The sequence below is a fragment of the Erpetoichthys calabaricus genome, chromosome 6 (assembly GCF_900747795.2).
Source record: "Erpetoichthys calabaricus chromosome 6, fErpCal1.3, whole genome shotgun sequence".
NCBI lineage: Eukaryota > Metazoa > Chordata > Cladistia > Polypteriformes > Polypteridae > Erpetoichthys > Erpetoichthys calabaricus.
This window is the reverse complement of record NC_041399.2, coordinates 120,760,870-120,776,266: the sequence shown is the minus strand read 5'-3', so window position 1 is coordinate 120,776,266 and position 15,397 is coordinate 120,760,870. Positions and strand designations below refer to the sequence as shown.

General features: G+C 37.5%; 1 protein-coding gene across 6 annotated transcripts in view; it reads right to left on the bottom strand.

The window, feature by feature from the left end:
* The window catches only part of asic1c (acid-sensing (proton-gated) ion channel 1c), a 1,328,607-nt gene that overhangs the window by 141,259 nt on the left and 1,171,951 nt on the right, over nucleotides 1–15,397 (bottom strand). For all 6 annotated transcript variants that reach the window (XM_051928824.1, XM_051928821.1, XM_028803265.2 and 3 more), the window contains exons 4-5: nucleotides 4,291–4,441; nucleotides 3,939–3,995 (exon numbers count right to left, since the gene is read on the bottom strand). In XM_051928824.1, the coding sequence (XP_051784784.1) occupies nucleotides 3,939–3,995; nucleotides 4,291–4,441 (208 nt within the window). The remainder of the gene's footprint in view (nucleotides 1–3,938; nucleotides 3,996–4,290; nucleotides 4,442–15,397) is intronic.

Below are 15,397 nucleotides of genomic sequence, written 5' to 3'. Positions count from 1 at the left end.
TTGTTACTGTCAGTGCACCACCGTGTTCCCGTGTTTAATAACATGCTTTAATTCCTATCATCATGAAAATGACAAGTATACATCTCAGTATTTATATTATTCAGAGAGCTCTAATATCACAAATGTAATGGATTCTGTGTCCTGTCGGAGGAAGAGAAAGCCCGTTTAAGAATCACGTAGTGATTCACACATATAGAGCACATAGAAGAACAAATACAATGCAAAGCATTTAACATGCTACTTTAGCTACTCTGACACTATGTCAGTCGATCAACTTCCTTTTGTTGTTTATACCACTGTTTAAACCAACAAATATTATGTGTTTCCTTGCCTCCACTTGGTATTCGCTGAAATTATTCTATTTTCCCCTTTGCTTTTGCCATTGTCTTTTCACAGAATGCGGAGCTTAAGGGCCATTTATACTGATTTGCATATTCAAAGAGGCGTAATTCTGGGAGGAGTTGGAGAGTGGCAGCAGGTGCATGCACGTGTATTACTTTTCACGTAGACCGAGATTTATGTAGCAGAAGAAAGTGGAAATTGGCATTTCCGCTTTTGTCCATACACCATGTTTTAGTGTGAATTCTACGCATGCCGTTATGCATGAGGCCCCAGGTGTTTTCTAGTTGTCCTGGTGCCTGCCACTTTTTATATTTTTTTAGAAATATAGCTTCTAAAAAAGCTATATTGATGAATTAATGAATAAAAATAAAGGTTGGACTTGTGAAATATTTGCACTAATGGATACCTTATAACTATTCAGAATCAACTCCACTTATAACTGCTGGTCAAGAATGAAAGGAAGGGAGCTACAGGGATTTGAAACGGTCCTAATGCATACATCTGATGAAAACTATCTTCATAACCGTTGTGTGAAAAATGATAGCAATGGAAGCATAAACTCTAAATCATTCAAAAATTAAAAGAACGAGTGCTTCCAACCCCAGGCAGCAAACTTTAAAGTTGGGGGTATACTGCTAACTATGTAGGCCTTGGTTTGTAAAACCTTTGTTTTCATAAGTTGGAAACAGCACTGCAAAGTCCTGCTCCTGCCATGTATGACACCAACTATTTACCAGTATTTATGTTTATTTTGTAACCTGTACATCTAGAAATGTTTTGCATAAACAATATATACTTGCACAACATTTGTATACTGCCTATGGACAGGATAAGCTCATCTTCCCTAGTTGCAGCTTAGATCAGGTCACATAAAATACAGTACTGGTGCCTGTAGTCTGGTTTTACAAAGAATATTGTATGAAACTGCACCCCATGTGTACATCAGAAGCCTGCAAACTGCAAGTAATAGTATAACAGCTTAGCTTGAACAAACTACCAGTCAGAAGTAAACTCTCAATTAAGACATGTGTTACCTGCAAGTTAGTTCTGACAGGCATCTCAGTGTATTCATTAATTATGATCTTAAGAACACTGTAAATTGTCTTTAGAAGGAGATGACTTCAGTATAGCATAAAAGTTATTTCTTAGTTTGTATTATAGCCAGAGAGTAAACTATCAATCATGATAAAAGAAGGATAGTATGTAGTGTCCTTTATGAGAATCTAAAAACGTGATACAGGGAAATCAAAGAGTGTTCAATGTTTTCAACCTCTACTTCTTCCTCATCTAAGTATAATGCTAGAGATACTGACCCATCCAGATGAAAGGTACTGATTATAAGGAATGCTGCAAAAACAAAAAAAAGAAATGCACCAGAACCTAGTTTTTATGTGTGCTCTACAAGTCTGTGAACAGTGTGGTGAAGACGAATGTGTATACTTTTTCTGACATTTTCAGGGATCACAATAATTTTCTGTATAATGTAATAACATAATCTCCTATTTCTTAAGTGCTTTTGGGCAGGTAAAGCCCCTATATTATAATTATGCTACAAAATCCAAATTTTCAATCAACGTTAACTGCAATCATGAAAATCCAAGCCCTTAATAATTAGCTGATTCTTAAACGTAGTATTAGAGCTGCCCATTAGGACCTTTACAGTATCCACTATAGTAACGTCTCAAGTTATTCCCACAAAACTGCTAACTGCTACAAAATTATGAGTTGTCAAACTAAGTAATATTTTATTTTTGTTTTCAGGCATTTCAGAATAAAGGTTCTTACTAAATACAATACAGGATATTAATTAAATACAGTATGTAAGAAGACAAAATATTTCAATCTTAATTTTAGTTTTAAATAAATCATACATAAACTGGCAGACAGAAAAATAATAGTCAATTAAAATTATAATATAGTGTGGAATATTATTCTTTATTATTTTTCAGGCTTTTGACTTCACAGGTAATTAAAAAGTATAAACTTCACATTCAACTGAAGATAATTCAAAGGAGAGCACAGCAAGTATATGCTTTTCTTGGGTGAGTCCTAAGAATAGAAGAAAAACTAGGATTCAAACAAATCTAAGGTTACGTAAAAAGATAAACTAAATTGCGTCAAAACTTTTTGAGACAACGCATAGATTCCCATTAAAGGTACAAAACAAATGTAAGAAAAATGAAAAGATAACCTATCTGTGAATGCTAGACTCAGTATACAACAACACCAGATTCCAGATTGATTAGCTGTGTCTTCTAAAATAGTTTAAACTACAGTTAGGTCCATAAATATTTGGACAGAGACAACTTTTTTCTAATTTTGGGTCTGTACATTACCACAATGAATTTTAAATGAAACAACTCAGATGCAGTTGAACTGCAGACTTTCAGCTTTAATTCAGTGGGGTGAACAAAATGATTGCATAAAAATGTGAGGCAACTAAAGCATTTTTTTAACACAATCCCTTCATTTCAGGGGCTCAAAAGTAATTGGACAATTGACTCAAAGGCTATTTCATGGGCAGGTGTGGGCAAGTCCATCATTATGTCATTATCAATTAAGCAGATAAAAGGCCTGGAGTTGATTTGAGGTGTGCTGCTTGCATGTGGAAGATTTTGCTGTGAACAGACAACATGTGGTCAAAGGAGCTCTCCATGAAGGTGAAGGAAGCCATCCGTAAGCTGCGAAAACAGAAAAAACCCATCCGAGAAATTGCTACAATTCATGCAGTCTTCTCTTTATGGTAGACTTGGATATCGATACGCCTACCCCCTGGAGAGTGTTGTTCACTTGGTTGGCTGTTGTGAAGGGGTTTCTCTTCACCATGGAAATGATTCTGCGATCATCCACCACTGTTGTCTTCCGTGGACGTCCAGGTCTTTTTGTGTTGCTGAGTTCACCAGTTCTTGCTTTCTTTCTCAGGATGTACCAAACTGTAGATTTTGCCACTCGTAATATTGTAGCAATTTCTCGGATGGGTTTTTTCTGTTTTCGCAGTTTAAGGACGGCTTCCTTCACCTCCTTTGACCACATGTTGTCTGTTCTCAGCAAAATCTTCCACATGCAAGCACCACACCTCAAATCAACTCCAGGCCTTTTATCTGCTTAATTGATAATGACATAACGACAGACTTGCCCACACCTGCCCATGAAATAGCCTTTGAGTCAATTGTCCAATTACTTTTGAGCCCCTGAAATGAAGGGATTGTGTTAAAAAATGCTTTAGTTGCCTCACATTTTTATGCAATCGTTTTGTTCACCCCACTGAATTAAAGCTGAAAGTCTGCACTTCAACTGCATCTGAGTTGTTTCATTTAAAATTCATTGTGGTAATGTACAGAACCAAAATTAGAAAAAAGTTGTCTCTGTCCAAATATTTATGGACCTAACTGTATGCCAAATGGTTTAGCACACTGCATTAAAAGTGCACCAGCTTTGTAACAGAAGTTTAGTCAAATTGATTTATTTTATGTTATTTATAAAGCACTAAAGTAAATGAATGTAATGTATGATATTGTAAGTCTTAGAGTAAAAATTCAACCATGAACAAAACCTGTTATAGCCTGAAATTAGTTTGCAGTATTAGCAATACATACCCAATGCAGGGTCTGCACAATCCTTGTACTGCTCCGGAGTACATACTACTGCATTTCCTGAACAAAAACAAAAGTAAAACAATAAAAATACAATTACTGAACCAGATCTATCTCTTCAGTGTTGTGATTTTTTGTAATATTCAGTTATAATCTCAAGCAAGATACATGTATTAAGTATTTTCTGTTGTTTTATGTATTATTTGAAAGTATTTTTTACCATTATCCTGTAGGTAGTGCTGTTTCAGTTTATAGGGAGTTATACACAAACATGCAAAATTTTATTTAGATAATGACTTTTTTTTATTAAAGAAATCAGTTTGGATTAAAAATAATAAAAATAAAAAATCTGTACCTGGCATGTGCACCATCCTGCAATTGCAATTTTCAATCAAATACCGGGTCTCACAGTCAATACGACATGCAGTTATACTGTATGTGGAGAAAAATTCTGAATTCATAGATGATGCCATGCAGTCCCCCCAAGGAGGAGGGAGATACATCAGCTGTAAAAGGTAAACACCAAAAAATGAAAAAGAGAAGAGAATAATGGTACTAAGTTTCAAATTAGCAATACATATATAGATTTTACACCATGCTGATTTTTTTAATGATATGAATGCTTCTGAACAGCTTCGTCTTATCTCTGCATTTTAAACTCTAACCCAAACAAATGCTTTTCCCCAGAAAAGTGCACATTGATTAATAATTAAAGAAATATTAATCATTTCACTTATTGCCATATTTACAGATTACTCTTTAACAAAATTCACAACTTTAATTAAACGATTTAAAATAAAAATCTAACTCTCTTTTTTTTATAATATATACCCAAAAGTTGGTAAATAATGCCTTTGTTGTCCCCTAATATTTAACATAAGTGTCCAAAAAAATTTCAAGTTGGGATGATGTATGAATGTGACATTTGAAAAAGAATGCAGCTTGTTGTAACCATTATCACAACAAATTCTTGCAGCATTCATGAAAACACTGAATCTCGGGTGTTATTCTGTAAATACGTAGTACAGATATTTTCTCATTTGTTATGGCATGTGTATAAGACATTTTCCTTCATAAATCAATGTTTGCATTGTTGAAGTAAGGTTGTTAGGTAAGGTTATTGTTGTTGTGTTATTAGGTAGGTCAGGAAGCAGCAGTCAAAAGTGTTATTTTCAGAGTATGTATTAGAACATTAGAATAATCTAGACGAGAACAGTCTATTCAGCCCAACAAAGCTTGGCAGTCCAATCCAATTAATTCTTTCAAAATAACACAGTCTAGCTTTGACGATCCCTAAAGTCCTACTGTTTACCACCCTACTTGGCAACTTATTCCATGTGCCTGTAGTTCTCTGGGTGAAGAAAAAAATCCTAATTGTGCCGTATTGTGTAATGTGTTCATGGTCTTGGTATTTAGATCTACACATATACATTCATTCATTCATGATTTTCTAAACCTATTATTCCAGTATAAGCTTGAGACACTGAAGTGCCCAAGTTTGAATGAAAGGCTTATTAACAGCAAGGAACATTCATACATATTTATACTCAAACACCCAGTTATTTTAATGTATCAAATTAACATTAAAGCATGTCTGTGAATAAGGTGGTGAAAACCTAACATCTATTTTCCTGTGTCCTTTTCAGTACAACATCCCTTTGGGTAGACGATGGAGAGGGTTCATCTCTGAATGATTTTACTGTCAAAATGGTCATGGATTGGTAGTCTGTCAAAGCTTCCAGAATACTGGAAAGATGGTAAACATCTGTTTGTAACATTTATGCCCAAAAGAAATTGACATGGATGTGATAGAATATGCCAACTCCAGCTGAGAATTTAATTGAAGTTCAAACAGTGTGAAAAAGCAACACTTCTTTTGTGCCACAATACTTTTATTTTTGCTTTACCATTTCAGCCAGTACTAAATGTTGTTCACATTTCTTGACTCATTTTTTATTACTTTCTACTTTCTTAATTTACAGTGAATGCCTGCACAGTATTATTTAGGATGAGGGTCTTATCTCTGGAAACCACTTGCCAGCAGTGCAATCCCTCACAACAAAGCCCAATGACATTTTCTTTAGTGGGGCTGATTTCATTTGCAGCTAATAAGACAATTAAATGTCACAGTGTGTTAATTTCTGTCCAATAGATTAATTTGTATAAGTAATTTTTCAGACCCTGATTAGAAGCCCGAAGAGAAGTCAAAGTGACCTTGGGAAAATGTGCAGGCTTTACACAAACAGTGAATTGTCCTAGAAGCAAACATGGGTTCCTAGAACTGTTAGGTATGAGTTATAATTAATAATTACTGTGTTATTATGCTACTTCAAATGGAATAAATGCAGAATATCCTAAAGAAACAATCTTAAGTACCTATTCTTGAGTAATATCCAAGCAGGATGGAATTGCAGACTAAAGAGGGCACTATAGGAAAAATGTCAGGTGGGGCTTATTTAATAGAAGCTTCAAAGGCTTTTAGAAAGCATCAAGTGGGTCCTCAGTAGTGTGTGTGGACCCCTGCTGTATACTAGAGAGTACAGACTACCCAGTGAACACTGAAAAACTGAGAAAACATGCTGTTCTTATTATGGGATTTTATTTTTTGTTCATTCTTGGTAGAAAATTAGACTTCTGATTTCAAACAACAGACATACAGGCTTTCTCCTTTAAATATGAAGTATTGGCAACATTTAAGGTTCAGGTTGATAAGAAATTGGGGACACTTATTCTTCACTGGAGTTTTTGGAACAGTAAGATTTTCCTTGAGATACCTCAAATACAGCATGCTGTAAATATTTTTGGAATTTCAAAATCTCCAATTGAGCAGTATTGGCGACTCTCATCTTAAAATAATACAACATTCTTTGCAGCTTCAACTACAAATTAGTTTACTGTTTCAATTTTATCCTGAGAGCAGACAAAACAGTTAAACACCTCCAGACATGCATGTTGAAGAAAAGGTATGATCCTATATTGTGTTTATTTAATCTATTCATTAATAATGATATTCTTTATTCAATACAGTAATAATGATTGTGTATTCATCACTATACAACGTTACTACTGTCCATTACTATACAAGAATGTAGCCAACTACCCCTCGATGTGGAACGTGGGATGGGATGGGACACTGTAGTGATAGTGTTGGATGTCAGAGCCCTCCTCCCTGTATTCAGTAATGCTCTCGTCTTTGCACAATGTGAGCGTTAACATATGCGAAAGGATGTTAAGAGTGTTTTTATTTAATCAATTCAGAAGTAATGATATTCTTTATTTATTAATTTTCCTAGTAAAGATACTGTTTATTTAGTCATCACTGTACAAAGTGAGTACTATCCCCTACTATGCCAGAATGCAGCAATATTATATATTTACAGAGCCACAGCACCATAAACTCTATACAGTTTTAGGATATAATATCAGCACAGCTTTACAATAGCAGTTTTAAGATGCAAGTTATAGTTAGGATTTAGTGTAATGAAGATTTAGTGTCTATGCCAAATATCTGACCCCACACTATCAAATGTCCCACAATGAGGAGCTTAGAAGCAGTCTGGCTTCTACCTCTTCCACATTCTGTGAAGTGGGTAAAAGGTATGATTTTCATATTCGTAAAAGTAAAAACCTTAAAAGCAACTTAATGTATTAACACTTTGATACAGTGACTAAATATGTACTCAGTATTTCTCTTACATTAAAAACAACCTCACAGCTGTACTATCTAAAGATAATTATCTATCTATCATGTTCAGATGCAGCCAACAATTTTACCTTGAGACTTCAGCACACATTTTAAATCTCCATCAGATATTCTTTGAAACATGTTTATTGAAATTTATAATTCATTTTTTTACAATTAGCCATTGACCCTCCACATCCAATAGAACTAACAAGAGTACATGAATCTTTTCATCACTTGAGTTGGAATCTGCTGTCTATGATATTGTAAAATGGAGTTAAAACATATTTTACGGTATGTATGTTACAAGTACATGTACAGTAACTTGAATTTGACTCATTGTTACAAAAATGTGCAATATACAAAATTGTGTTAACAAACTTTGATGAAGTAAGTGAAAGAACCAGCTAACCAATTCTCTGAATGCACCTGAAAAAATGTAATGAGCATAAAGTCTTTTCTTACTTCTTCAAGTATAGGTGCAACATAATACAAATGCTTATCATTCTATCCAGTTTATAATAATACAAGCTTAATATACTGTAGGTATGCCATAAATACATTTAGGCCACAGTCTTCATTAAAAAAACTATATTCTTTGAAATTTCTGAGTGGATTCTAAACAAGATTTAATTTATATTTTTATCCTATATGGCTAGTACTTACATAGGGCTATAAATGTAGAAGAGGACATTTTGGCATAGGTTTTTGTGTGCATATAAGCCCAAGGTTTTGGTTGATAATTAAAAAGTGTGAATTATGGTAATTGTTTTCACTTCACTGTTTTATCACTTCACTATTTTTAGATTGTTTTTAATGAAAGATGTCAATGCAATTGTTATTCAGCTATTATGTTAACTTATCAGATAAAAAACCAGATGCTGAATACCAAAGAGGCAATTTCATAGAGAACTCACTTTTATGCTAAATCTAAGCATTTAATGTCAGCAAATTAATTCTGTGGGTCAGGTTTGCAACTGCAGTTGAAGTTTTACATTATATACTGTAACATACTAAAAACACTTTAATCATGCATCCTTTTAATGTCATTTGCTTAAACTGAAAGGGCTTAGTTTGTTTAATCTTCTCGTAGCTAATCCCTTGTAGCCCTGGAATCAACCTAGTCACAGTTCTTTGGATTTAATCTAGCGCTGCTATGTCCTGGAGATGAAAACTGTACACAGTACTCCAGATTAGGTTTAACCAGTGTGTTATAAAGCTTTAGCATACCTTTGTTTGACTTGTATTCTACACATACTGCTATATAAAAAAGCATTCTGTTAGTCTTCTTAATGGGTTCTTAGCACAGTCTGGCAGATAATAGTGATGAGTCCACTATGACTACTAAATTCTTCTCTTAAGGTGCATTTTCAAGTTTCAAACCTCTCATTGTGTATTCAAAACTAACATTTTTATTTCATATGTATAATACCTTAAATTTATGTACATTAAATTTCATCAGCCACAAATTTTCCCATGCCTGTATGCTGTTCAAGTCCCTCTGTAATGATTCAACGGATTCAAGCTTATCTGCCATTCCACCTACCTAGATATCACCTGTAAACTTCTATTTCTATCCAAATCATTTATATATTTTAAAAATGGTAGTGGCCATAGCACAGACCACCGTTGGACACTACTCTTAACGTCAAACAATTCTGATATGTTTCCTCACAACATAATCCCCTACTCGCTGTGTCTGAGCCAATTTTCCACTTTAAATTCCCCTTTATTTTAGTATGATGCCCAAACTCTCATGTGGTACCTTATCAAAAGCTTTCTGAAAGTCAAGACAAATCCTACCATGTGCACCACTTTGATCATATCATTTTGTTGCTTACTCATGGAATTCCAGCTTGTTAGTAAAACTGGATATCCTTTATCTGAACCCATGCTGACTGTTCAGTAAAACTCCTGTTCTTGCCAGTGTTTCTCAGTCTTTTCCTTAATACCCTAAGTTCTTGTCTATAAGCCACGGCTTATCTAAGGAAAAAAGTTGTGAAAATGAAAAAATAGAATATCGGCTTATACATAAATCCGGCTTATACAGTAATCCCTCCTCCATCGCGGGGGTTGCGTTCCAGAGCCACCCGCGAAATAAGAAAATCCGCGAAGTAGAAACCATATGTTTATATGGTTATTTTTATATTGTCATGCTTGGGTCACAGATTTGCGCAGAAACACATGAGGTTGTAGAGAGACAGGAACGTTATTCAAACACTGCAAACAAACATTTGTCTCTTTTTCAAAAGTTTAAACTGTGCTCCATGACAAGACAGAGATGACAGTTCTGTCTCACAATTAAAAGAATGCAAACATATCTTCCTCTTCAAAGGAGTGTGTGTCAGGAGCACAGAATGTCACATAGATAGAGAAAACAATCTCTAGCAAACAAATCAATGGTGCTGTTTGGCTTTTAGGTATGCGAAGCACCGCGGCACAAAGCTGTTGAAGGCGGCAGCTCACACCCCCTCCGTCAGGAGCAGGGAGAGAGAGAGAGAGACAGAGACAGAGACAGAGTTTGTTTTTCAGTCAAAAATCAATACGTGCCCTTCGAGCTTTTAAGTATGCGAAGCACTGTGCAGCATGTCGTTTCAGGAATCAGCTTTACAAAAGATAGCAATGTGAAGATAATCTTTCAGCATTTTTAGACGAGCGTCTGTATCGTCTAGGTGTGCGAACAGCCCCCCTGCTCAATCCCCATACGTCAGGATCACAGATAGTCAGCGCAAGAGAGAGAGAAAAGTAAGCAATCTAGCTTCTCAGCCATCTGCCAATAGCGTCCCTTGTATGAAATCAACTGGGCAAACCAACTGAGGAAGCATGTACCAGAAATTAAAAGACCCATTGTCCGCAGAAATCCGCGAACCAGCAAAAAATCTGCGATATATATTTAAATATGCTTACATATAAAATCACAATTTAAATGACCGCTACGCATGCGTGTTGACTCGGCGACGCCCAGAGCAGAAAGAACGCGCTCTGGCCGCTCCAACCGCACCATGCGGGGAGTGAGAGAGACGCCAATATCTCACACTGTCTCCCCCCTTAAAGAAATTAAATGGGTGTGAGTGAGACCACTGACCTCCCTCCCTTCTATTAGTTATAGGTTATAGTACGTTCGGCTTATCCATGAGTCCGGCTTATCTATGATAAGATTTTATTTTAAAAATTCGTATGATTTTTGGTCTCCGGCTTATACACGAGTCCGGCTTATAGACAAGAACCTAGGGTAATTCCTTCCATTGATTTACCTATGATGCACATTAGGCTTACTGGCCTATAATTGATTAGATCTGCCAGAGTTGACAGAATAGGTCCCATCTTTTATAAATGGAGTCCTAATGACCCATAAACCTGAACCCTTCTCCCCTTTACCAATCTCACCTGGACTGGTGTATGACACAGGCAGAAATTTGGTTAAGACTACCTTGACAGTTCTGCTCCTCAGCCTGACACCTAAGTCTTTAAATTTGGATTCCAGAACTGACAGTCTATACTTATGTATGTCATTTTTTTTCAACACAGAGAGTGATGATTGGATTCACCCCTGCCTTGGCAGAGAAAGAGCCTATCGATCCTTCTAGGGAGGCCTCCCACCTGTGTACCCAAAAGGCAACACACAATGTGAGACTGTCTGTCGCTGGAGAAAATCTGTACTTCAATCCCCCTAATGTTTGAGGCCCCAGCTATCTCAGCCTCTCCCTTATGGGAACTGGTTTTGAAGTGACCCTTCAGGGCTCGTCATGCCTGCCTACCACCTCAGAATATTCAGACACTGTTCAGCTCCACAATGACCTGAGAACAGTTTGCCTTTTGACTTGTGACTTGTGACCTGACCCACCTATCTCCTCCTCTCTTGTCTAGATTTTCCTTCCGCGCCACCTTAGGAGTACACAGTATCTCTCTAAAGGACTCCTGGGCCAGGTCTGCCAATTCTGTACAAATAACTCCTCCCCCAGTTCAGCAATCACCTGAAATCTCCTGCAGACATAGCCTTCAAGGAAGACTGACTCATCCAAGCCATCCTCCAAAAAGTCCAACTTCCAAGAAGACTTGCATTGCACTGGCCTCATTATTAAACTTTGGCTTTGGGTAACTAAAACTACTCAAACTTTTGTTTTTTTTTATTTAAATGATTAAGCAAAAAATTAATAGTAAAAGATTAAAGAACTACTACAGTTATTTTACTCTTTTTGGCTTCTTAAGTTCCTGTAATTTTTCCCCTTCAACTGCCTGCTGTTTGTTTTTCTTTGAGGTAAACTTTAATTTTCCCTGTTTGTTCTCCTAACTTTATGCCCCTTTTATTCCTAACTTAGAAGGTCTTTACTCACACTGTGTTCCTTCATATTAACAAAACCTTACACTGTTTCCCTCTAGTTTGGTCTACTTTTTTGACCATTAAGAACTGTTCTAGCCAGTAAACCTTTTACACACTTCTTCCTCTTACTAAGATCACTCACTTACTGAATATCCATTTGTAGTTATTTATTCCTTATTCTTTTGTCGGTTTCTATTGTCGCTTGTGCTTGTGTATTCTTTCTCATTAAGGAATCGCTGTTAATCTTAACTATTTGATGTTATGACACCGGTTATTTAATTACAGAGTTGCCATTTTCATTTGCCACCGGTGTCAGCTACCGCTTACTGCCTTGCCTCGCCAACACTAGTTCTGAATACAAATAACAACAGTAAGTAAGTACAAGTAATGTTTCCAAATGCTTCCTCAAACACTCAACTACTTTTGCTCTTGTCCAGGTGAAAAAAGGGAAAAAACAATTGTAAAATTCCCAAACAGCTCCCTTGCGGCAACCAAAAAACTAAAGTTTGTAGGAGCAAAATTTGTCTTTTAATGAATTCTCACAATGTCACTTCCAGTTGCAAAGATGACACCAATGTGTCAATATACTGTATCTCAGACTCCAGTCTGCTTTGTATAATAATAATTATATATACAGTGCTTTCAGAAAATGTTCATACCTCTTCAGTTTTTACATATTTTGTTATGTTGCAGCCTTTATGCTAAAATCATTTACAGTTCATATTTCCATCATCAGGTAACATGCAATACCCCAGAATGACAATATGAAAACAAAACTTCAGAAGTTCTTGCAAATTTACTACAAATAAAAAAATTAAAATATCACATACATTGACATTGTGATCTGGAGCAGGAATGAGAGGTTGCAAAAAAGGGAAAAGTTTGGGGTGCCAACCGGGTCGCCACGTTTAATGTTCAACAACATAAACAAAAGACATGCTCCTCAGCGTATTTGCCCAATGGCTTTCAGACTGCAAATGAAAACAGAAGATATTCATAGTGGTGGGTCACTCTTGCCAAAGTGATGGCTGAAATGGAAGGGGTGGAGTCAGTTGCCCTCACTGTGGTGAAAGGAGATGACAATTTTAGCGACAGCACCCACTCTTGTCCTGGAGAGTTATTACATATATTGACAAAGCCTGTATGTTGTCACAGGTGTCTGGTCACACTTATAGGTAATCTAACTTAGACACCCTTAAAATATCCAACTACGCCACCCAGTTTTATTAAGAGACTGGGAACTCCTGAAATTTACCAATAATAGTACACAGGTTTCTTTAAATTGGGCGGTAAGTAAACACACAATGAAAGACACAACAGTAATTTAGAACAAAGCAACAGTAAGTTCTATGACACAAAACAATATTAGGTACATTAAAAAGATAAATGAACATAACAAAAACTAAACATATCAGGAATCAATTTCCCCTTTTTTAAAAAGGAAAATACACAGTCCACCCTCTAAAAGTCCATTAAAAACAAGAATTGGAGGATACAACCTTTAGTGGTGCAGAGTCCAGCTTGTGCACTGTGTTACCCCAACACTTAATTGTTCAACTGTCCATGGATGCACTCTGTTTCCCGGACACTCGTTCCCCTACAGAAGTTGTGTCAAATTGTTGACTCCCTGTCAGCGTCTCTTCGTTGTTCCTTTTTCTTTCACTCTGGGCTCCTTGTGTGGCTGAGACCTAGGCACGCCTCATTTCTCGTCTGTCAACTTCACTTGGTCCTTTCATGCGGATTCCCTCTCTCGCTGAACCCACATCCGGCGTCTCTTTGTGGAACTGTCTCTTCCTCCCTGGAAGTGTTGCCGTCCTTGTGCCTTACGTCGTGCCAGCCTGGTACCTTTGTCTGCCTGCAAGCTCTTGTGCTCTGTCCGAGTGCCTTGGCAGCGTTTTCTGTGGACTCCCCCCTGCCTTCTGCTGCCCAGGAGTTTATATTTACTTCAGTCCCTGCTGTTGTCAGTCCTGGACAAACAGTTTAATCAATGGCACATCTAAATTGCCTGGGTTTAACAATTAATGAAAACACAAGTTAACAAAATGTATGGTTACCAAACATTAATAAGTACAGGTATGCTGATTAGAAACCAATATTTCCAAGCCAGGTAAATACAGACATCCTCCAAGGCCAGACTTCAAAGCAGTGACTCCTTTGCAATACAGCAAATACCATTAATAAGTACAGATATGCTGATTAGAAACCAATATTTCCAAGCCAGGTAAATACAGACATCCTCCAAGGCCAGACTTCAAAGCAGTGACTCCCTTGCAAGACAGCAAATCCCATTAATAAGTACAGACAGCCTTTTAACTTCTCACCCCCCAGTCCCAACAGTGGGTGCCTAATGGAACCACCCAGTGCACAAAAAAATGTAAAAGTGTCCCCCTCTGACAATGGAGATCTTGCAACATGCATGCATGACACAGCGCCCCATCTTAGCATTATCCAAGGGAGTGAGCGGATCTGGCTGAGAGGTCGGTGGCTCAGGAGAGGGCATCGCTACTTGCATGGAGGACTCTGTGCTGATGAGGAGCCATTTTTGGGTTTGAGTCCCAGTGGGAGCAGAGCTACTTCAGGGGAGCATGTTCTGTTATCAGGGTAAACTCCCTGCACAGGAGGTAATAGTGGAGCGGTGAGGGCATCCTGCTCCATTATCGCATACCTCATCTCCAGATCCAATAGTTTCTGGTTAAGATACATAATGTGTTGATCAGCTCCATCAACAACCTGGGTCAGCATGGCCCGAGGTCAGTGTTCAAGGCGTTGGTCTGGAGGAGGTAAGAGAGAGAGAAAATATGAGAACACAGGAGCAGACATTAAGGCCGTCTTCAGGTCAGAGAATGTGGCCTCAGTTGAGGAGGTCAGCGTTACAGCTTTAGATGCTTTCTTCTTTGTAAACTGTGTGAGAGGTGAAGCTTGTTCAGAGAAGTGGGGTACATGCCTTCGATAGTAGCCTGGTAACCTCAGAAAAGCTTGTACCTGCGACTTTGTTTGAGGCCGTGCCTAGTCACATATGGTGGCAACTTTGGACCTCTGGAGTTTGATTCATCCACTGCACGCCATGAAGCCTAGGAATTTAGCCTTTGTCAGCTCAAAAAGGCACTTTTTACCTAGGCTTACTCACAAACTAGCATTGTGGAAGGTGCGCAGGACTTTGAAACGTGGCATAGGTGGTCCGCCTAGGTGCGGAAACAGATGATTGTCATCCAAGTAAGCAGCACTATATGCGCTGTGGGGCCAGGGCAGTCTGTCCACCATATGTTGGAAGGTTGCTGGAGCCCCTTGTAGCCCAAAGGGTAGGACACAGTTCTGACAGTGGCCACTAAGGGTGCTAAATGCAGTCTTTTTCTTTGCCACATCCATCATTGGAATCTGCCAGTAGCCATTCATCATGTCAAGGTCAGACAGATATCACTATAGTTACTCCAGGCAGTCATTGTGGTTCATCATTGTGTT